At 31.8% G+C, this 23211-nt stretch overlaps 4 protein-coding genes across 5 annotated transcripts in view; 1 reads left to right on the top strand and 3 right to left on the bottom strand.

Annotated features, from left to right (window-relative positions):
- LOC130818294 (transcription factor MYB97-like) overlaps window positions 1-1560 on the top strand; it is a 6746-nt gene extending 5186 nt beyond the window's left edge. Inside the window, exons 2-3 of the mRNA XM_057684414.1 lie at window positions 1-155; window positions 1191-1560. The exon at window positions 1-155 is cut by the window's left edge and continues 455 nt beyond it. Coding sequence (XP_057540397.1) covers window positions 1-155; window positions 1191-1462 — 427 coding nt within the window. The 3' untranslated portion in view covers window positions 1463-1560. The remainder of the gene's footprint in view (window positions 156-1190) is intronic.
- A 4285-nt stretch (window positions 1561-5845) lies between these two features.
- Window positions 5846-9189, bottom strand: LOC130818333 (autophagy-related protein 8C-like). 2 transcript variants are annotated; one of them, XM_057684466.1, is made up of 6 exons: window positions 9003-9189; window positions 8828-8896; window positions 7786-7841; window positions 7616-7668; window positions 6538-6656; window positions 5846-6143 (listed from the first exon to the last, which is right to left on the bottom strand). In XM_057684466.1, the coding sequence occupies exons 2-6, from the start codon at window positions 8862-8864 to the stop codon at window positions 6049-6051; spliced, it is 360 nt and encodes a 119-aa protein (XP_057540449.1). In that variant the 5' UTR covers window positions 8865-8896; window positions 9003-9189; the 3' UTR covers window positions 5846-6048. The 2 variants fall into 2 exon arrangements, with proteins under 2 accessions (XP_057540449.1, XP_057540450.1); XM_057684467.1 differs by having other exon boundaries at window positions 9008-9189.
- Window positions 9190-11195: 2006 nt separating this feature from the next.
- On the bottom strand, window positions 11196-13494 carry LOC130818325 (CASP-like protein 2D1). The gene is made up of 3 exons (XM_057684455.1): window positions 13142-13494; window positions 12690-12801; window positions 11196-11853 (listed from the first exon to the last, which is right to left on the bottom strand). The coding sequence occupies exons 1-3, from the start codon at window positions 13309-13311 to the stop codon at window positions 11584-11586; spliced, it is 552 nt and encodes a 183-aa protein (XP_057540438.1). The 5' UTR covers window positions 13312-13494; the 3' UTR covers window positions 11196-11583.
- Window positions 13495-14023: 529 nt separating this feature from the next.
- On the bottom strand, window positions 14024-21076 carry LOC130818296 (probable beta-1,3-galactosyltransferase 2). Its single transcript, XM_057684416.1, has 11 exons — window positions 20464-21076; window positions 18541-18637; window positions 18359-18423; window positions 18077-18270; window positions 17923-17986; window positions 17065-17137; window positions 16846-16966; window positions 16022-16109; window positions 15814-15939; window positions 15606-15715; window positions 14024-14407 (listed from the first exon to the last, which is right to left on the bottom strand). Exons 1-11 carry the CDS (start codon window positions 20568-20570, stop codon window positions 14259-14261), a joined length of 1194 nt encoding a protein of 397 aa, XP_057540399.1. The 5' UTR covers window positions 20571-21076; the 3' UTR covers window positions 14024-14258.
- Window positions 21077-23211: the final 2135 nt, after the last annotated feature.

The following is a 23211-nucleotide window of genomic DNA, read 5'->3' as shown; positions in this document are numbered from 1 at the left end:
GATAATAAAGGATAATCTAAATATGGGTAGGACTAATAGTGGGTTATTGGATGATCTTCTAATTGAAGCTCAAAAAAAGGTGTGTGTAAAGAGAGAAAGAGATGATGATTTTGCTCTTCATTGGGATGTTTCCAGCTCTGAGAATTCTTGCACCGGTGAGTTTTTTATTTTATTAATATTTTATGTTATTGTTTACATAGCTTCATGCAACAAATTAAATAAGATTTTTGTTAATGATTTTGATAAATATGTTAAGAGCCTTGTATATAATAAGATTCATATAAAAATAGTATTGGTTATACGTAAATTCGATGAGGTCTCATCCTAAAATAAAACTAATTGATTATAAGAGGAGTAGCCCATCAAGCTTATATATTAGACAATATCCCTTCAATTCTTCAATGTGGATTATTATATATTTATATGTGTGTTATTTTTTCAAAAAAATTCTACTCAATTATATAGAGTGCATTAGAAATAGTTTGTGGTAATTTGATTAAGTAGTATTCAATTTAGGTAAATTATAGATTTATCTAATAGTGAACGATTTTTCCTTTTACACTTTGTAACGTACAGTGTTGATCACCACCATTCGAGTAATGATATACTTTTTTAGTTAGTAAACCTTAGGTTCACCCACTTTAATTTGTTCATAAACATAATATTCCGATGAATTGGTTACTTGTGTTGGAATATATAACATATCTTAAAATTTCAACCATCAGCTTAAGTTTATAGTTAAATTGGTTCCTTAATACATTGACCTAATAACTTGATAGATTGACTCTATGAGTAATATTTGTTGTCTTTAATTAAATTAACTAAATAAACATGATAATTTTGGTTATATATTTGTACACGATGCTCAATCGCATAAATGCCGTATATTAAAAAGACTTAGAATATTAGTTTTACATTAGCTTATTATTACATTACTCTAATTTGCTTTATTTAATCATTTGTTCTTAACCCCATTTTGAGAATTTTTTTGGCCCGACGGATTTTTTGGCCTATTATCTTTTTTCCCTTCTCAATTCTGATCATAGTTTTATGGACAGGTATACCGTATATTAAAATGACTTGTTTTTAACCCAAAACATTTAAAATTTGTAAAACAAAGATCGAGATAGTGTAATTTTGATCCGCCCCTGGTAACAAGGTAGTGATTTATTGTTGTATGATAAATGTAGGAATCAAAGATCAATCAGAAGAAGAAGTAAAGTATGATTATCAAGATTTACCAAACATCCTAGATCTGATTCCTTCACTTGTTCAGGTTCCTGAATGGTGCAACAATGGTGACGCAGAAAGCTCAGCTGCTCAATCTTCTGCTGTTAGTACTGATGATAATTACAAAGGATTTCATGATCACAACCCACAACTTCCATCTTTTGATCATGATGCTGATGGTGATTGGAATCCTGGATGCTATAATTGGGATAATTTGCCTAAAATATATTGAGTACTTTTTAGTATTTTTAATTAACTTCTTAATTAATTAATCTTGTTTAAGTTTAATTATGAACCATTTTGATTATTAAGTATGATGAAGTTAAGGGATTTATGATCAAAGGTTGTTTAATTTGTAGTTGATTTTACAATTTTAATAGTATGTTAACCGATCTCAGATCTCTGGAATGGAATTAAGACTTTGACATTGTTATTGTTGCTGTAATTTTTAATAATATATACACTTTACATTTATTAAAAATAGTTACTTTTTGTACAGTTTTCAAAGTAAATTTTGAGTCTTAATATCTCTAAATACACATTATAAAAAATATACATTAGCACGAATCTAATGAGATCTTACATGGATATATTTTATCATCTATATGTGAGAAAAATATTAGAAAATAGAGGGATTACTTCCTTTATTCCTTTTGATTTTTTATTCGCCATTCAGGAGTACTATGCCGATCAATAATTTTTCTATTTTTATCATCATATAATTTTAATCATATTAACCCTAATTAATTATTTCACATTTTAGACAAGATTGTCCTTATTTTTATTGTATTACCCCTTTTTATCCGTTGAATTATTTCTCATCACATTTAGTATTGCCAATTTTTGTGCCAATGGTTCAATGTGTTTTTCACTTACAATTAAAAACAATATAAAATATAAAATATTTTTATTATCTACCTCATCACTATTGTTATCTCAAATTTTACATTTCTTAATTCATATGAAAGTTTTTTATGAAAACATTGATAAGGACGGAGGGTGTGATAATTGATAAATACTTATATACTGAATCTTTAATTTTTACTTCCAATATTGCCTTGTATTTTTGTTAGAGAAAATAGTAAGATCTAAAAAAATTGAGTTGTAATATAACTTGTATGAAAAGTATATCTATAATTTTACGTAATTTAAGTTACCATTCCTCAGATGATCCTAATTAATTACAACACATGAATTATGAATATGGTTTACGTAGACGAAATAAGTTGCAAATGCATGTCAAACTTTTAGTTTTGGATTATAATCGACTGTATTAAAATGACTTATTAAATCATGTGCATTTTTTGCTTATGTGAAGTAACACGTAATGTTTTCTACATTTGGGATCGAAAACAACGATACACTAACAAAAATAAGTTTGCGTACATCTGACTCCTAAGCTCTATTATAGGTAAGAGTCACTTAATGATATTAGAGTCTATTATAGGTAAGAGTCACTTAATGATATTAGAGTCTATTATAGATAAGAGTCACTTAATGATATTAGAGTCTATTATAGATAAGAGTCACTTAATGATATTAGAGTCGTGTAACGTAGAAGAGATATGGTGCAATAAAATTGCAAGATTGAAGGAAGGACACAATTATGGTATGGTATCCTCATAAGGGCCATTTGCATTGCATGGCCAAATTAAAGTGTAGGTTTTTAATATTTTGTGTCACACAACCAAGCTTTATGGCATATAATCCTCCACCATTCATGTCTTTTAACTCCTAAAATATGTCTTCACATGCATTTTGATCTCTTTTGCTATTATTTCATGTTCACAACACATACAAATTAATGGTCTACAATGGAAATTGGACATGTATATACTTTATAGGTATTTTGGGAGTTTGCGTTGTGTCAGTTTCGTATTGGGTTCGCTAAGTCTTGTATGAATTATGTTACCGTCTTATTATAAATTTTATGTGAGATGGCAGTATACGTGCGAGCACTCATAGGTCTAACTCATTTCGTAGAGACTTTCAAACTCAAAGTAGAGATTTTAAAGTTTGAAATGAGCATTTCTTAGAATAAGCATTTTAAGTCTTGGAATTGACAACTTTAAGCTCTTAGAATAGAGATTTCAAGTCTTAGAGAAGTCATTTTAACCATTGGTAAAGGAAAAGTAAAACTTGAAATAGGGACTTTCAAACTTACATTATAGATTTTAAGCCTTAAAATTGACATTTTAACGGTTGGAGTAGGATGGTAAAAAATAAAATTAAGTCTTTGAAAAATGAAGTTAAAGTCATGGCTTCGCCTCTGTCATGGATCGACTTCATTCAATTCTAACAAAACCGTCTAAATACTCTATTGTTTTCGACTTGTATCGATTTTTTAGCAATTTGAATGCTTTCTTGCAAAAAAAAAATAAAAATTAATTAGACTAAAATTTTCTAGTGAAAGTGTTATTTTCATTAATATTATTGTTTAGTTTAGTTGACATGGTAATTATAAATGAATAAACATTTAGTAAATAGAAACAATTTTTTATTAACAAATTCTTAAATGAGATGACTTTATGGTGATATCAGTGTTATTGATCACTTATAATTTAAAATTAATAAATTAGAAAATTTAGCTAATGACATAAATCCGTTTCATCCTTCTCATCGTGAAACGGTCTCATAAAAGAGGAATTGTTATTTATAGTTATTATTACAAAAATCCCAATTTTAAGCGGAATTTAAGGGTAAAAGTCATGCAAAGCAAAAGTCTTGCTTTTCCCTTCACCATACAAACGGGTCGTCCCCTCCGCAACCCATACACCTCTAATTTGGACTATTTATCATGATATCTTTTGGATTTTATGATCGTCACTTCTTATTTTGGTGATTTGCCAATTGTATTTTTTGTTTAACATCATGGTGTTGGTATGCGCCCATCCTAATTTCAATACCTAATTTTTGTTTAGAAATTTTGTCAAAATATAATACAATATTTTTATAAATTCTCATTTTTGACAAGCTATAATAATACCTTTATACATTCAGTTTAATTCTCATTTATTGAAATTTAATAGGAGTATCTTTATGAGAATTATAATTGCAAATATAATGAATTTGATATACTTTTAGTCACTACACATGAGAAAAACACTTATTAGTTATTGCACTCATCTTACAATAATTCACATTTTTTTTTTACCTTTTTTTGTCACTTTTTTTAAATATTATTTTCTTCTATCTTTTTCACATAATAAAAAACAAACGACCATTTGTCAAAAATCCAATTATCATGAATTTTACCTACCTAAGGGGTCTTTAATTTATTTTGGTTCAACTTTACTTAGTATTTTTCTTTGATTATAGGTTAGGATTGAGAGAAGGGAAAGACTTAATTGAAAATCAAACTAAAGATCTTATTTGAAAAAATATGATATTTGTTTTTCAACTGAAATAAAACCTAATTATCTCCACTTTGCTTAGCTTGATTAATCTCAATTCAATAAATCATCACTTTAACTTTCACACAAATGAATTTAGTTCTTCTCCATCTTCATTCAATTCATTCAATTCGACTACTTTTGATTCAATTGTTTTAAGTGTATGAAACACACTTTAGTTTATGATTAAATGTTAACTAGATTTTTCATTCTCTTTTTGAAGTCAACGTTAACCTGATTTTTCTAAATGATACCAACACGGTAAAAATTTTATAATTCAAATCAAATAAGGATCAATCAATTAGAAATTAAAAGTTTGTGGCAAATCCGCAATCCCCTTCTCACTACCTATATCCACTTAAATATTCGTATTCACCCACTATCCATCACTCATATAGCAAGGACTAATCTGAATACCCACTATTATCTACCACGACTATAGTTATCACAAACCCAATATTGTATACTTGTATGAGACGATTTCACCAAGAGACACGTCCAATAAATAGATTAAACCTATCAAATACATACATACTAAGAAAAATTTGCTCTTTATTAAAGCAATCTTACCGAGAAACAATCTCTCACACCAATATCTACAACTGGATCAAGGATTTCATTTGGAAATGCAATCTATCTATCATCAGCCATTAAGAACCCCATAAGGAGCTTCATAGGCCAAAGCCTTGCGTCCTTAACAAATTACTAACCTAATATTATTTTCGTTTCAATGAAAAATTTGCAAGTATATAGGAAAAAGAAAATCAAACAAGCTTATTTTTAAGGTGAATAAAATATATTGTAGTATGACGAAGAGGGGATGAGCGACTATCGAGGCAGGTATGGGGCGGACAAGTATGAGACGGGAAGACAATTAATAGGAGGATACCGCCATACGGTTGCGCATAGGCCATAGCAAAATTGTAGCAAACTTGGTAAGCATGTCATAAAAACAATTTTTGCAAACGATATCATCAAAGGCGCCAATCCTGATGTCATAAGAAATCGAGAAAAGAAAACTTTAGACATAGCCGAAAGATCAGCTATGAACAGGCCTCGAAAAACTCATCCCAGCAATTGACACTCAACCCGAGTATATTAAAACTAAAAACAACACAAGCATCATCAGACAATCGAGAGATAGAGTAAATCTGAAGCTTGTTAACAGCATCGAGTGAACTTCAAGCTTCAGCATGATATAACATTCTAAAAACGACAAGCAATTCCATCATAGAAGTACTATATATGCATCAAATAAACTAACGAATATATAAGATCCAAATTATCCAAATGGAACTTGTTTTAGGAACGGTGGCATTAAGCGACATAGTTTTAATAGATAATTGGCAGAAACTATTTACAAACTTGGTTGGTTTGTTGTAGAAACTTATTTACGTAAACCACCAGCAGTGAGCCAGTGACACACTTAGAAAGCTCCGAATGTGTTCTCACCACTGTAGGTCATGTATAGAAAACCATCTTCATCCTTGTGCTCTTCATATATAGCTGACATCATCGCAGCTGCAACATAGAAGTAAAAATAAAATTCCCGACTACACGCAATCAAGGAGTGGCGGACAGCTATAGGGATCCTCGAAATTGATAATAATAATTAGACAAAAACCAAAAAAAATTTGGAGAGATCACAACGTTGAATACACAAGAATATATTTAACTCTTTTTTACAATTTTTCTCAAGAAATTCAATATTAATTAACGGTTGGGCCCCTTCATAGGTCCGTTACAGGGTTACATAATTCGCTAGTCTTCTCGCGAATTGCAAAAGTGTATAATGGTCGAATTTGGCCTATTTTAAGGCTGTTTTGAGCAAATCGCGTATTCAAAAGGCAAATTATGTAACACTAGTCCGCCAAGGCGCCAACAGTTTACGAGATTTAGGGGGAAAAAATCATACCAGTAGGTGGTAGAATATTCTTTACGAAAATGAATATGGCCTTCTCAGCACTGAGCTTTATCCTTTTCCGCACGACATAGACAAATTGCCCCACAGTTAAATCAGCAGGAACAAGGTACCTACACAGAATGATGCAAGCTTAGAACAAGAGGCAAAGAGCTCTTTCGGTCCATCACATCCAAGGATTGACTTCTTAAAATCAGCAGGAACAAAATTCCAAAAAGCATATGCAAGCTTGACATGAGTAAACCCGTCAAACAATTACATTACCTAAATCACTTATTGATCTAATTCATAGAGGACAGTTCCGTTGATATTTGAATCATAGAAGCATAAAAAGATAAGTGCGGAAAAAAAGGGGATTTATTTTCAAATACTTGGGGGATGTAGAAAAGTATACAAAGTCCAGTACAGTTATTTATCACAGAACCACTGGATCAAGTTCTCACTTAAACAAGGGTAGATCAAGAAGAGAGATGAAATGAAATTACCAACACAGTTTCGAAGAACCAACGAGAAATTAAGAGGCGTGGTGCAAAGACAAAGACTTGGGATCAAATAAAACATCTATACTGTGCTCAAACGGACTATGAGCATGGTGATGTCTTTTCCCAAGAATCGACAAAACTATTTCCCATTTAGAAGCAAAGGTAAAAAACTAGAAACTGATTGTCATCCCATAATTACCATAACATCTCCAAAATAAAAGTATAAATTAAAATGAAAAATGAGCTTATTCGCTAAGAATCAAGTAGTGTTCTTCACAAGTACTTGGATTTCTTGGTTGACAAAAAGCATTGAGCAACCAAAAAGAACACCCTATCAAATCTTCCAAGCATAAGAGAGACAATCACAAGCCTAATTTAGAATACTTAAGTAACTCCAATAACCAAGTGACACAATGAAACGAATAAATAGGCAAACTAAAAGAGATATTACTTGATATGGGATTCAAATACACAAAAAAGTAAGATAAAGTAGTTTAGCAAGTTTGATTCACAAAAATCTGAATATCAATCAATCAAATTTATCCGAAGAACACAAAAGAGAAGCTTCATTAGCAAAAGAGCTGACTAACTTCTTCTTGTCAATGTCAGGAATATCACTTTTTTCAGCCTTCTCGACAATAACCTAGATGATTCAAAGAAAAAAATATAAATAATTCTCTTAACAAAAACACAATACAATGTAGGAAATCCGTATCCCCTTTAGAAAGTGGCTGAAAATTAACGAAATATGCTATCTTACAGGAATTCTGTCAGGGTATTTCTCCCTGATACGAGCAGCTTCAGCCTGTCTTCGTTCTGTCATAGAAAGAAACCATTGTCAAGTTCATATACTCAAAGAAGCAAACACAACAATGATGCATTGAATACTAGTCATACATTCCACAGAGGCCGTTAGAGGTTTCAAAACAAACCTTGTAACCGAACCCAATTTGACCCGACTTAAAATGATTTACAATTATGTAAAAAAAATTATGGACGCCAACCGATCCGAAACACATTATCCGAAATCAACCTGATGAACCGAATAAACACCTCACCTATAGAGGCCGTCAACAATACCACATGGAACTCAAAAGATTTATGAAACAATCACTAATTGGATTTAAGTTAAACTCCAAATTATCAAACATTCAGTGTGGTCGGGTAAAGAAAGAAGGGAAACACATGAGAAGAATGATGGATGAGTTCTCCTTCCAAATTTCTCCATTTCAGAAAAGATTTGTTTCTCACAAAACACGAAGGATATCATTGCACCAATTCCCTCCCCTCTTCGTTTGCTATCCCAATGGAGAATAATACATCCCCGATTTCCTTCCCTTCCTTTCCTTCCAATTACTTCAATCCAAATAAAGCATTAATCCGGAATACTACAAATTCAACATAACTACAGCAAGTGAACACAATGGCAGACTATTCCAAACATTAAAACTAATACAATTTTCCATTAAACTACTGTAATATCACACTATAACTCCACAAAAATTGCTAGATTATCATGATCACATAGTATAAATAAACAAATTAAGCAAAAGTGAACAGTTCAAAGACTCAATTTTTATCATGATCACATGAATTTCAAAATAGCAATATTTATTAACGAAACCAACAATAATCCAGCAACAGTAGCAAGATCGTACCCAAAATAAACTATTCAATCAACAAATAATACTAGAAAAAAAGTTTCACGAAATCCAGAAGAAGTTGACAACTTAAATGAAATAAATCAATCTAAAAGCCTCATAAATAAATTTTAAAAAAAAAAGACGAAATCTAAGAATTACCAAGAGGGTGTTGTAACTTAAAGGAGCTCTTCAACATGATCGATTTGACAGATTAATCAACAAAAAATTCTGTCAAAATTCAGAAACAAAAATTAGGGTTTCCAATTTTTTCCCCAAAAAAGATTATACAACACAAAAAAAAACAAAAATTGAGATACTAAAACCAAGGTCGTACCTTACCAGAAAATTTATGAACAAGACTGGGAACAATTTAGGTAGAGAAAATGGAAAGATAAAGAGGGTGAGAGGGAAGAGAGAAGAGTTGGTCACAGTTCTAAGAGAGATAAATAAGAAATGAGGAGTCCCACTGATCCAAAATCTCTGCGTATAAAGAATTTGTTAATCACAATTCACAACTTAGTACAAGACACCGTCTCTTTGACAAACGTATTATATATTGTTTAAATATTTTAATTAATAAAAAATTAGAAAAAATAAAGTAAATTCAGTAAATATAAGTATTTATTAACAAGTCAATGTTTTACCAAGTCCAACCAGAGCGAATGGCTTTGAGAGAGCCCATTCCTTGGTCTATAATGTAGTGGGCTTACATGTCTACACAACGTTTGGAACACTAATTTTTTTTATCGAGAATGTCTTATTGAGAGATGATTTCAATTGATTTAATTTAAAAAATATTTTAAAAATTACTTTCTGTACAAGTGAAAATTCAGTTTTTATTTTTTTTAATGTCTCTTTTACTAATTTGTCTTTTTGCATGGATTCGTCTTACGGTGAGACGATCTCATACAACTATAGAAGGCGTGCTGAACAATGGAACACAAATTCTTTTATGAAACGGTTTCATCGTGAGACGCACTTTATATCTAGGCTAAATCCCAATAATAAAAATTATTAGCATATGAGCTTCATGCGTTAAGGTATTTTCACCGAGACACGGTCTCTCATAAGAATACCTCTTGAAATAAATAAGTATTCACAAATTGTTATATGAGACGGTTACATCAAGATTGCGAGAAATGCACAAATATATTGATTAAATAGTCCATCTCATATATTTTATGAGGATATAGACTCTTTATTTTAATTTGTTTCACTGAAAAACGATTTCTCACAAGAATAGTTCACAAGTTTTTTAATTAAAAATTAAAAAATAAGCTTTGCTTGAAACTATTTTCTAAAAGAATAGTTTCTTTCTTCGATTAGAACAAACATAAGAAAAACTAAGAAAATCAAGTCAAATATTGTTTGATGTTATTAACATTGTATAAGTTTTCATCTAATTTTTTCATTTCAAAAGTCATTGTACAAAGAAAAAAATAAAAATTTATATATTCAATTGTTCGTTGTCATTTAAAACGAACTAGATCTGGCTAGTGACTCGGATAAAAAAACGATTAGTTTAGAATTAAGTTCAAACGCTTATTTTTAAAAAAATTATTAAAATAAGCTTATTTTTTTTTAAGTTCCAAGTCTAAATGGGTTTTCGAGTTTGGGTTTTGAAATCATTTTGAGTTTGAATTGTGAAATCATTTTCGAGTTAAATTTAGCGAATTTTGTATAGTATCAACCCTAGTTAAATAAGATATAGGTACGTATTTTGTGGACACCGGATAGATATAGCTCTAAAAAATGTTTTACTTGTCATAAGTAATAAATACATGGCCTATATCCACTTGTCAACCGTCAAGTTTTATACTTCCTCCGTTTCATAATACTTTGCTACTGATAGTGACATTTTCCCACACAATATGTCGGAACAGAGGAATTACATGTTCGTTAGGTGTGCCAAATTTGCTTTTGATTTTTTATGGATATTCAAGTTAAAGTTATACGCCCTCCCTCCCATTAAATTTGCAGCATTTTTTATTTTGATCCGTTCTACTTAATTTACATTATTTCTATTTTAAGATGATGGCACACCACTTTTTTTTAATCTCATCCATATATTTTAACTCATTTTTAATTTTATTTATACAATTTATTCTCCTTCTTTATTTATTATCGCATCCTTAAAAACTATCCTCTTTCTCTTTGATGCAAATAAAAAAGGATATAGTGTATCTAGATTGATGTAATTCCAAATGTCATCCACTGACATCTAATGATGTAAGTGGCGTAATTTTGGGAGGGAAAAGTAAGAGTAAAAGAGTGACAACAACAATGAGAAGAGAAATTAAATAATATTAAAAATAAAATTATTGATTCAAAATAAATAATCTACTAACGATTGATAAATTTTCATTAATAATTTAAAGTAAATTGATAAACGCATTGATTTTTTCCTTTTTAAAATATACTTCATAAGATTAATCCATACATCAACATAAAGTATTACATATCGTTGATAATCACCACCCAAAACAATTTTGCTAAATTTGTGCCAATTTTTTTTGTACCATAACTCTTTGAGTCTTGAAAAGATCAACTCATAATTATATTAAGTCATAATTCATAATACATGTCATTATTATTTCACTTATAAAAATTATAATAAGGCTCTAACAGAAATAAAAAACGATAACCCATATCCACAATAAAGAGTGCGTCAAAAAATTTCTTGACCAATGAGTCGTAAATCTCATAATATACTGGTTATCTAAATGAACATCAAACAAAACTAAAAATACAGTGAGAGCACTTTTCGTTAGAGAACAAGGCACACGGAGTACAACAAGGGATGACACGAGTCAGACTCAGAAGTTTACACAATCCCGACTTTTGACCCCACTTAGACTTTATGTGATCCGACTTTGCACGGGTGGACGTCAAATCTTATCAAAAAAAACATAAAACTAGGTCCTTTGTACTTGTTGTATTTGAGGTTGAGAAACATCAAGAGGAGGATCAAAAATAGTGAAAGCCCTGAAGGCAGAGATGACTGCTAAAACAAGAAAGCAAAAGAGAACTAAGAATTGAAGAAACACAGAAATTTTGAGATTGTTACAAAATTTGGCATATGAAGTGCAAGCTTCACTCCATGAAACTTGTACATCACCTTTGTATACCAAGTACCATAACTCTGCTCCAGCTGCCCCAGATGTCACCATCAGATAAGCCATAACCTGTCATGTTTTAACTTCACTCATAAGTCAAAATTCTTAACTATCAATTTAAGCTTTTAGTTGAATTAGTTTCTTTACGTAATATTAAAAGTCAACTCAATTAAAAGTCTAAGTTAATTGTTGAAGCCTTGAATATGTTATACTTCCCCTATTCAATTATACTAGCTTCATTTGACTTTTTAAGCAATTCTAACATTTAATGTGTAATTTTAATCATTTATATGTAAACTATATATGAGCTAAAAACATGAATAGTTGATTTTATAAAAATATACAATAATTGGACGATTCAAATAAGATTCCACTTGAATTATATTTTTTCTTAATCGTAAATATATAAAACATGCCACTAAGGAAACATTCCCAACAGAAATACTATTAATTCCAAATACTACCATACTATGACGTATCTCTTTAAATTTATTATATTGGGGTGTTTGAGCAATTGAATCGATGGTGATTGGCTTTTTTGACCAGGTGGAAATATTGTTGTTTTTGTTGGCTTTTAAGCTAGCTGAAAAAGCCAGCTGTTTGTAAAAATGTTTTGTAAATTTGAGTATTAGCTGTTAGTTGTTTATCAGAGAAAAAGTAGGCAAACAAACCAAAAGTCAACCAAAAAAGTTAGCTGGAACAGCTTTTTCATTTTGGTTTAAAGCCAACTTTTCAGCTGCTTTAAAAGTCATTTACCAAACATTTTATTTGGCTGTTTGACCAACCAACAAGCCAAAAGAAGTTAACCAAAAAGCTGAGCCAAAAGCCATCTACCGAACACTTCGCATCGAGAATGACAATGTAATAAATTTAAAAAGACAAAATAGTATACTTCATTCACAAACCTGATCAAAGACAAAGAAAACCAAAGTTTTATTGACTAAAAAAGGAATCCATATTGAAATTGCAGCAACAAAAGCATACCCAGCAGCAATGGCCGCAATAGATATCATATACCTGACAAACACAAACAAATTTATTTCAAGCAAAACCCAACATTAGTACATATTGACTTATTCTGTGTTATATGTTGGCTTTCAATTAAATGATATCTATTCCCCTCGTTAGAAGTACACCAAACAGGGTTATAGCATAGACAGACCAAAGCGTATATTTCCCCCTTGTTAGGAGAACACCAATTGAGTCATAGCCTATGCAGACCCAAGTGTATATTCTCATTCCCCTTGTTAGAAGTACACTAAACTGGTCATAATCTAGACAGACCCAAGCAGCGTATATTCCCATATATTAAATTAAATGTACACAAACTACTAAAAGAGAGAGAAAAGTTGATCACTTGAGTGCTGTGAAGTTAAAGAAATGAATAGTTCCATAATCAGGATTATGTTCATTGTTTGTGAGAGAAAGCCATAAAGAAGCAATACTAAGAGGAATAATTGAGATTCTTAGAGAAAAATCTAAAAATTTTAATCTTGGAGGATTTGAATTGGGATTTTGGTTAATCATAGTTGATAAGCTTCAAAAACAATAATATTGAAGATTATTTAGAAGAAATTATTTATAAGATGTGAAAGTAGGTTTTTGTTTTGGAATGTAGTGGGAATGTGATAGAATGATTGTTGTTTATGGACATATGGAAATTTACATTTTTCAAGTGCACCTGAGATGTAATGTAATGAGGTGTTCTTTTAGTGCGGTTGGTGGTGATGGGACGTCCCTCTATCTACATTTGCTACTCTTTCCAATGAATTAATATTACGTTTCAATTTTATTTTCAAAGTTTTTAGCAAAAAAATTTTTTAAATTGCATTGAGAATACAACAATATTCCATCACTTCAATGTCATTTGAAGGTTCAAAGGTAAGCAACATTATCTCTGTTGTACCCTTGTTAGTGACAATAAAACATTGTTTCCGATTGAATTTTGGTAGCAAAAATCATCTAATTTCACCTAAATAAAAGGTACACTTAATTTAATAAATCATTTCACTATAATCCATTAGAATTTGAAATCAAAGAAATAAAAATCTATGTCTCATCGAGACACATCCAACAAAATTTTGAAGAAAGCAAGATAGAAAAGTTGGGAACTTTAATCAGAAAGACATGAATAAAGATAAGGGCATGAGTGATAATGTGTTCATCAAAATAATGAATGATAGATGAGCAATAGCAATAGACTATAGTGCAAAACCTAAAAAAAAGGCCAAAGTTTTCAAGGAAAATTGCTTTTTAGAGGGTAAAATAAAATAACACTAATACTTATTATAACTATCATCATACAAAGAATATTGAGGCTTGCAAGATGCAACCCATTTGCTCCTCTCCTACACTAAAATGGAGAACAGAACAGAATCATACTCTATATATATGCATTCATTTACTCTCTCATTTTACACATCCAAAATCTACATGTAGTGGTATTAGCTACATTGATAAGGGCGTATTGTTGATTAGAAAGTCGCGCTCCATAAGGCATTCTCTCCTTCGCCACACCGCCGGTGAACCTCCTTCATCCTTTCGACCGACTTGCAAATTCCACTGCACGTCCAGTCGAATGATGCAACGCAGACATTGCCTGCCTGAGCCTTCCACTCACAATCTAGTATACAGAAACAAAAGCTAGTAAGATCATCAGTTTGATGTTATTTGTTTCAAATTATGGCAATCAGGGGAAGTTCCGAGCATGTTCAACATGTTCGACCACACAATCCCAAAAAAATGGGGGGCCTCGATATTAAATTACGTAGTACTATATGTTAAGTATTTAAAGAAATAAAGTTGTTAGAAAAATATGATAATTTTTGAAATTGTACATGGCCTTCAAAGATTTTGTCAATTTTTGCTTCGCGTTTGATGGCAATGTAGAACAAAATCATGATGTCGATAATATTTTAAAAAATGAGCTTAAGGTGGTTTGAACTCTAGTCAATGCATTTACATAGCAAATCTTCAACCAACTTAACCAACAATATATATTAACATCATAATTCATAAGATATATAATTTTGTAAATAAGTAGAATGATGTCAGTTGCATCATTAAATGACCTTGGATCCACCCCTGATGATTAGTATATGTAAATGATTATTAAAATTTAATTTCTATTTAAATTTAATCTTTGTTAGCTACAATCTTTGATTTGTTTTGGTTCATGTAGTCGACCTCATATTGTTGAGATTATTATGGCTTTGGCATTATTGTGTGACATTTACGTTTTTCACCGAAGACAAGCAGAGATGCCCGAGCTCTGGTCTTTCATAGTGCATATTTTTGAACCTTTTTTGGGGATCGGAGGAGGGCAGGTCTTAAAAGAATAAAAAACAGAGAACAAACCCTAATAATATAGTGTAAATCTCAGAATATACGATCAAAAATGGCAAACAACATTCCATCACCTCAATGTATATGATCAAAAATGGCAAACAACATTATATTACCTCAATGTCATTAACACGACGTGACTAGTTTAATCATAAAAAGGTGACAATAGGGTTATTTTCACGACTCATTCACAAATGGGTAGGTTTAGGTATGGGATTTGTAAATCTATTTAGTATACGGCTCGAATTTGAAGCTGAACTAATATGATCTATTTGTTATTTTCAATTTCTAAAGAATCGACAAACTCAAACCAATTTATAATCCATGATCAAATGGTGTCAATGGTTTACTCCGCCTTTACCGCAACATTTCCCCAATTTTATCGTCTCGAATTAAGGTCTTAGATCAATTGGCATCCATAAAATTCTAGGAAAACATGGAATCCTGCCTGACAGTGATAGAATAGAAAAAATTACCAGGTGGAGTGCCACAACACAATCTCCGGTCATCTATATGCTCCACATCCAACCCGATAAACCAAGAACCCAACGAAACATCTTCGTTGGCATACTTATGTAACACATGCCTGAAATTTTTCAGAAGAAACAAACATATAAGAAATGATTCCCCGTTCAAATAAACTGAAACCCGTTAAAAGTAGGTCATTTTGGATTTTGCACTCACTGATTTATAGATATGTAAGTCGCTAAATCTTTTGAAACGGCATACAGCTGCCCCGTAGCATGCCGGAAGTACCTATTTCCGTCATCTCCGAACTTCCAATGCTCTGGCTCGTGGTACCTCACCCCCCTGCTCATAGAAGGAAGAACATGATTATATATGAAAAGGTTTGGACTAAATAGCTATTAGTCTAGAAGTTACTTCAACGTACTTTTGAGCAAGGACGGGACCAGATTTCATGCATCCTATGTACACCCGAGGCTTTGATCGATGTCGAATCAAGGTTGCTCCTAGTGTTGCTGGAATACACCACAGTAGATATGCCCATGTCAAATTTTATTTGCAAGAAATGAACCAGTAACCCAAACATATTGAGGATTGATTGCTTTGGAAAACAATGGCAGAAAGCGAACAATAAAGCTGTGAATGTGTGTGTTCCGGGGGCGGTTCTAGGGCTCCTAGAAAACAGGGGCCTCATATATAAACAAACTCCTTATAGTTTACCATAGAGCTGCTCATTCAGGTCATCAGGTTGATTCAGGTTAGGTGTTTCGAGTCGGTTTGATATCAAGTTTTGTCAATATTGTTTTTGCATAAATGTAATTAGTTTTTTAAGTCGGGTTGAATCGGGTTCGGTTACAAGGTATGGCAAATTTCGAATCATCGGATCTTTTTTAACACTTACCAGTCAAGTGTAGCTCAGTTTGTGATGTGTCTTCCATGATATTTTTTGGTTGGGGGTTCAAAATCTACCAACATTAAATTTGTGCGTATTTGGTTTCTAGTTTACCATTAATGGTTGATGAAAGGCACTAATTTACTAAATATCGATAAGTAAATAGGGCCAACGTACTCCTTGCTCCGCCCCTGGTGTATTCAAGCGTATTTTTGAGACTTCAAATGAAAAAAACTATATAGATCTACTCTTCATCGAGAAGTAAAGCAGAACGTCCAGGAATTAAACTTCGAGTTCTATAACAATTTTTACAGGAATTAATTAAAAGCCAAACCGAACACAAGATAATGGTCTTTTACCTATATTTACATGTACATCATCGTCAACTTTGATGTAGAACTCAGCATCCCACAAAGCAACAGCAGTGGCAAAATATATTTTTGTCTTTGCTGACAATTCTAGATATCCCTCAACGTGTTCCTGTTCGATATTATCCATACACAAGGGGCACCTAGTTAGCTGCTTCAGTACTATGTCGCATAATAAAACGTTTATCTAGTAATAAACCGTTTACTTACCAGCCTTAAAAAGTCTCCATGCTTTTGGTCCTCCGCCTCGATAGCTTTATCTAAGATACCACCCGCTGTCGCGCTATGGAAAACAAGAAGAAAGCAGATAAGTATAAAAACGTGAAACTAGTGAATTGAATAGTCTTTATAGTTCAAGAAGTATTTATGATTGAGTGCATTTAAAGGTAGGTGTTAGGTGGGGATGCAATGGTTGGAAACAAGAAAGTCCTAAACGAGAATCGTAAATCCTAGGGGCCTCCAAGTATAGACTACAATGTCAAACATATTGAAGTCCGGTTTTCATCGTTCCAAAGAAGGAGCTCAAAGTAGTAGATAGTATTTGTAAGAATATCGGTCGTAAATTGTAATAACAAAAGAATGCAGCAGTCCGAATCGGTAAAATCAATTAATAAGCTTCTAAATACATCACCATCATCGAACCCAATGTATCCCGCCCATAGGAACTATGAGCAGGGTCTGGGGAGGGAAGGAGGCGGCAACCCATACCCATAAAGGAGGATGCGGCAAAGAGTCACTCGGCTCTAGAAAAGTAGAGAGAAACCTGCAAACGAAAAGGATTGAATAAACTGAAATTGTAGCAAACAGTTTTGCTAACTAATCTTTGTCATGAATGTTTGACCAAGCTATGCTTCAAGAATGATACAAGATCAACTAAAAAATTATGTTCTTTTTTATTATAGAGCAAGGAGAATCCCATACAAGCAATATAGGGCAATAGGGCAGGGGAGAATTAATTTTTTTGTAAGTGGTAAGAATCAAACTCTTATCAAAAGGGTAAAAGTCGTGCTCTTGAAATCGTGGAAGATGGGTATAAAATGTGACTAACACAAAGTACTTCGAAATTACCTGTGACCTATGACGAATCGCATTATGATGCCCTTCTCTTCTTCCAACTTCTTTCTTTTTTCTCCTATTTAAGGACGACGGAAGAGAAATCAATACATCAAGAACAAACATCATGCTATGATTCATTTTATCAAAACATTGATGATTAACAAACCTTGAGGCATCCAAGTTGCACGAACCGAATCTCTACGCTTTCTACTACTGAAAGCAGTGTTAATTCCAACTACCATCAGATACTTCCTTTTGTTGCCCGATTCCGACACAGGGGATCCGTCCATTATGGATTCCTGTGTAGCTCTTGCAGCAGCTAACTCCATTTCTAGATTAGAAATAGTCTTATCTAGGGTTCTATATAAGATACACACAGCAAATATAGGCATCAGCAACTTACTGAATTAAATTTCATACAAAGCATCACAAATCGAAGTGAGCTTACTGTACAGCATGATGCGTCTTTGAAACTTCGCCAATTAGATTTTTAGGATCACTCTTCACATTGTTCTGCCAAGGAGGAGGATTTACACACGTCAGTCGTAAGCAGCCACAGTACTAACTTTTTAACAAGAAAAAATAATAAAATAAATGGGAAATCGATTTTGAAATATGCAACCAACTGACTTTTTCCTGACCACAGCCTTCCTTGATTAAATTCTGTCTTCCATCTTCCATTGTAGCTCGTCGAAACAGCCCTTTCTCTTCTGGTTCTGCCGACATCCTGAAACCGAAACACACCACTCAGAAAATCATCCAACATTATCTATATCCGTCACTTTAAAGAGTCTAATCACGATGGCATGAACACCGCCACCAAAGCCTTGATCATGGCGTTCAACAACAACATTCCATATTGCATAGCACTAATTCTTTATTGAGACCGTCTCGTCATGAGACGGCCTCAATTGTATCAGCTCAAACTCTTTAAAAAAACACTGATGCCCTGTACAATTCAAATCTCATTGTATCTTTATGTTTTTTTACTAACTTATAGGCTTGTCTCACGGTGAGACGGTCTCATACAAGACTTGCTGATTGCATATATGTATAAGTTATAGTTCAAATGAAACATATGCTAGTTCATTAAAAGGCGAGGGAGAAGATTACTGAAAATAGTTTTGGACATGCCGTAAAACACTATATAAAACCCGGTAAGGACGCCTCGAAACACCATTAGAAAAGAACTGTAAGCTCATGTAAATAAGAAGTCGGTAAGGACGTCTCGAAACACAATTAGAAATGAACTTATCCTCATCTTTTGATGTCAAAATGAAACAAGAAATGCAAACTTGTTTGACTGAAAAACAGCTAGTCAAGACAAACACCAAAAAGAAAAAGATAAAAGTGTTGGATTGCCCAAAGTGTTATTTAGCTATATTTTCCACATAATTGCTTGAAAAGTACAATAAAAGGACAAGATTGATCCCTAAAACATGAAAAGGGATTGCCGATACCAACTCAATTGCACAATACAATCAATTTACAAATAAAGTAGTATGCATATACTTTCGCTTTATTCACAATTTGGTTGTTTAAAGCATAGCCAAGATCTTATTAATCCAAAAAAGGAAAAAGTTATATTAATGATTTCATATAGTAACATAATCATAAGAGCTTCAAATCATATCATAATCAAACCGTTCCTAATCCTACGAAACATAAAGAATATGTTCAAGTTTACTATGCTTATTTAGCTAAAGGAAAAGGAAATAAGGAATTCCCATTACCTAACTTTCACCCTAAATTGTTAACACCTAAACAACTTATTCTCTCCATCTGAGTTTGCTGTATTTTCCATTTTTCTCCGTCCCACTTGGATGGCTACCTTTCATACTGAAAATGGTCTCCGACATTTTTTTGATTTTCATCCACATATTTCTTCCCTCTCCTAAAATCGTCCACACAATTTAAATTCATTATCTTATTCTCCAAACAATTAAACTACTTCTTAATCTTTATGTCAAACCTATAGTAGCAAACTTGGTGCCCATAACAAGAATTAAAACCTTGAGCGATTAAACATGAAATAATAACATTATATGATTCAGGACAGCTAAATTCAGTTATATTTTCTGAGGATTCATTGTGATCTTTCTCGAGCCGAGAAACTCTTTTTGCCGCACTTTTCTTTATGGGTATAGTACACACTGAGTATGATGATGATGATAAATTTGGTTATTATAACCATATAGAAGCAAAAAATAAATCCATTTGTAGAAGTGACATGAAATCAAAATTTATGGAACCAGGTGGAACTAATATGTCAGCAAACTACTTGAAAGTCAAAAAATCAGCAATTTAATCCAATTCCAACAAATATGCAATCTACAATCAGTTATAGTAATGCAATTAAAGCTTGGATGACAAAACTTCAGCCAATAATTTAACAATCAAATCACAAGAGTTCAAAAAAACTACACCAACCCACATCATAAAAGCCATCAATTTGGTAAAATTCTCACCAATAATTGTATTATCAAAAATACCCAAAAACAGACATCAATCAAAAATTGATAAAAACAAGAAAAAGAAAAAAAAAAGTAATACCTGGTAGTGAATAACATGCCAGCACAAAAACAACCAATGCAAAGTAAAAGTGTTAATTTCTTAGAAACTACATTCTTTGGTGCAAAATCAAATCCTTTGTTCTTCATTTTTTAAAAATCTGATCTGTTTTTTCTTGGTTGCTGTTCTTCAAGTTTTCTGCTAATCTTTGAAACCCAGAATCAAAAACCCATCAAAATTGCACAATTTTAAGAAGAACCCATCTCAATCTAAGACTTGTTGAATCCCAACAAACTTATTGAAAGCCCAGAAATTAAAATCTGATCAAAATTGGGCAATTTTAAGAACAACCCATCTGAATTTAAGACTGTTTATGGGTAAAGAATGGAAGTTCAGAGTAGCAACAAAGTTGTTGAATCCCAAAACCCAATCTTGAATTAATTAAATCTGCAAGACTTGAAATTTAAATGAAGGATTCTTTACTGAAAATGTCGGTTATTGGGCAGAGAAGAGAGAAGAAATAGGAGTATTATATTATAGAAATAGAAATGGGAACAAATGCTTGTGCGTTGGGGTAGTCCCTTTCTAGTGGAAGATGGGGAAGAAGTGTCTTTGGAAGACGACCCACCAAACTTTGTAACTGTTTCTTGACTCTTGAGTGATTTTCAAATCAATGCTTAATAAATATGCTTTTATACAAGGGGGAAATTAGTGGCCAATATTTATTTAATAATCATTTCATTATTAATATCTTATTGACGAAAATATGATCTTGCGCTAGGTAAAAGTTATGGACTCGATTTTCACCTAGCCGAGCGTTATTCTTTTTCTAGTCTATCATGTAATTCAAAACAAAACATAAGTCACTGATATATCCCTTACATTATGTGTTTTTCACGATCCTAGCAAAGTTGATTTTTAGAGGGAGTAGGTTGAAGGAAAAAGATGGCTAAAGGAGGAGAAAAGCAGGAATTAAACCTAATAAGTAATACCTTATTACGAAAAAAGTGATATATACTCCAATTGAGACAAGATTTAACTTTCCATCATAACATAATTAAAGGAACAAATATAGTACATTGCATTTTCGATTTAAGATCATCCTGTTTATTATGATACATTTCTATTCATGGACAAGGACTCATATTCTTACTATTAAATTTATGCATAAATCTAAATCTCTCCCCATCTCATTTCTAGTTTTTTTCATTTACTCCTTTTAGGGATGTATTTAGCTAATGATTTTTTATAAGTCAAACAGTTAAAAAAGATGGTTTATAAATAATTTTTAAATGAGCTAAAAAATTTTTTTTGTCATGGCTGAAAAAGTTAACTTTAAAGCCAAGTTCAAAAAACTACTAGAAATAACTTTTTTTTTAATTTATTTTTTCTCTAATAAATAATATATCAACAGTTAACAAGTATTTCTAATTTTTACCAAACATTGAAAAAACATAATAATTAACTTAAACAGCTAACAAATTGATCAATAATTAATATTCAAGCTAGTCAAATCTTCTACATTTTTACCAATTGCCATTTGTTAAACACATCATTTATTTATTTATGTTACTCTCCTACAAATAACCCATATTAATTAATATAAAATAATAATAATATAAATATTGTAAAATGCGGTGGGGAAGTATCAAGTTTCAACCAGATATTCACATGTGAATTTCTCTTTTTCATGTACAATAAATAAGAGGGGTACTACAAAAATGTGCCTTACTCCATAGGGTTGTTGGTTGAAATGTTTTGGTAACTCATTAAAATAAAGGCGGTTCCTTTACGGTTTGGGTAAGTTGGTTTATCAACTTGCAGGTCATGCAACTAACTATAAATCTTGTTCTCCCTTTATCTTGGATCTTTCAACTTTCACAATTTCTCCTATTGCCCTTTAATTTATTACATCTTATCTCTTATATGGTGATTGGTGCATGCATTTAATGGTGATTGGCTGCGCTCTTTTTATGGGTATGAATTATCGTCGTCCTTTCCTTCTAAGATTCTGTTTATAATTTTTCTATGAGCGGAATACATTGAATAGGATGATAGTGATTATAAGTTCTAAAATTACCCTCATTTCAAGAAATTGAAGGATCACATCTCAATAAAATTTCCGTATCATTGATTGCTCTATATCCTAATAGTTGTCATTTCAATGTTGAATCATTATCGCTTAATCTTATGACTTCTTATTTCGGAGGAAGAAGCAAATTGATAATATATTCACAAATTTTTGTGTGAGACACATTATGTAAGTAGGTTGAATAGTCCAACTAATATAATTATTAACATATGAGCTTTTTGTTTGGAGGTCGTCTCACCGAAAGACCGTCTCTTACAAGAGTATCTCTAATATATTTATGTGAAACAATATTACAAGATTGTAAGTACATATCAGTATTCAAACGTTGTAATACATAAACCTGATCTATGTTAATTAAGATTTTTATCATATTTATAGATGCTTGTTGTTGACAAATATATTGATAGTAAACAATTAAAATTTAAGGGATTAATTTTTGTTTTGTAATTGAAGCTTGAACATACAATTCAATTTAAATAATTAATATTCAATTACTTATATTTAATTATTCAAACTAAGTGAAAGCTAAATATTGTTGTGACTTGTTGAAAGAAAAAGGTAGTATAATAATTGAGACATTTGTTGCTTTCTTACTACAACCAAACAACTCATGTTCAAGAATGCCAAACACACATGCTGCACGTGCATGAAACGTGAACCTCTTCACAATTCATTTTTCTTATCTTTATTGTTGATTA

This window comes from Amaranthus tricolor, chromosome 7, assembly GCF_026212465.1.
Source record: "Amaranthus tricolor cultivar Red isolate AtriRed21 chromosome 7, ASM2621246v1, whole genome shotgun sequence".
In the NCBI taxonomy this organism is placed as follows: Eukaryota; Viridiplantae; Streptophyta; class Magnoliopsida; order Caryophyllales; family Amaranthaceae; genus Amaranthus; species Amaranthus tricolor.
Note: the sequence above shows the minus strand (reverse complement) of the source record. Positions and strands in the feature narration are given on the sequence as shown.

What these genes read in the sequence shown, in the direction of transcription:
- LOC130818333 (XM_057684466.1), bottom strand. Translation starts at nt 8,864, where the DNA reads ATGTTGAAGAGCTCCTTTAAGTTACAACACCCTCTTG. An exon ending in TAAGTTACAACACCCTCTTG is followed by an intron (nt 7,842 to 8,827) that starts GTAATTCTTAGA and finishes TTTCTATGACAG; the next exon opens with AACGAAGACAGGCTGAAGCT. An exon ending in AATACCCTGACAGAATTCCT is followed by an intron (nt 7,669 to 7,785) that starts GTAAGATAGCAT and finishes TGAATCATCTAG; the next exon opens with GTTATTGTCGAGAAGGCTGA.
- LOC130818325 (XM_057684455.1), bottom strand. Translation starts at nt 13,311, where the DNA reads ATGATTAACCAAAATCCCAATTCAAATCCTCCAAGATTAAAATTTTTA. An exon ending in TTTAACTTCACAGCACTCAA is followed by an intron (nt 12,802 to 13,141) that starts GTGATCAACTTT and finishes TGTGTTTGTCAG; the next exon opens with GTATATGATATCTATTGCGG. An exon ending in TTTTCTTTGTCTTTGATCAG is followed by an intron (nt 11,854 to 12,689) that starts GTTTGTGAATGA and finishes AAAACATGACAG; the next exon opens with GTTATGGCTTATCTGATGGT.
- LOC130818296 (XM_057684416.1), bottom strand. Translation starts at nt 20,570, where the DNA reads ATGAAGAACAAAGGATTTGATTTTGCACCAAAGAATGTAGTTTCTAAG. An exon ending in CGATTCGTCATAGGTCACAG is followed by an intron (nt 17,138 to 17,922) that starts GTAATTTCGAAG and finishes TGTTTTCCATAG; the next exon opens with CGCGACAGCGGGTGGTATCT. An exon ending in TGATGTACATGTAAATATAG is followed by an intron (nt 16,110 to 16,845) that starts GTAAAAGACCAT and finishes GGTGTATTCCAG; the next exon opens with CAACACTAGGAGCAACCTTG.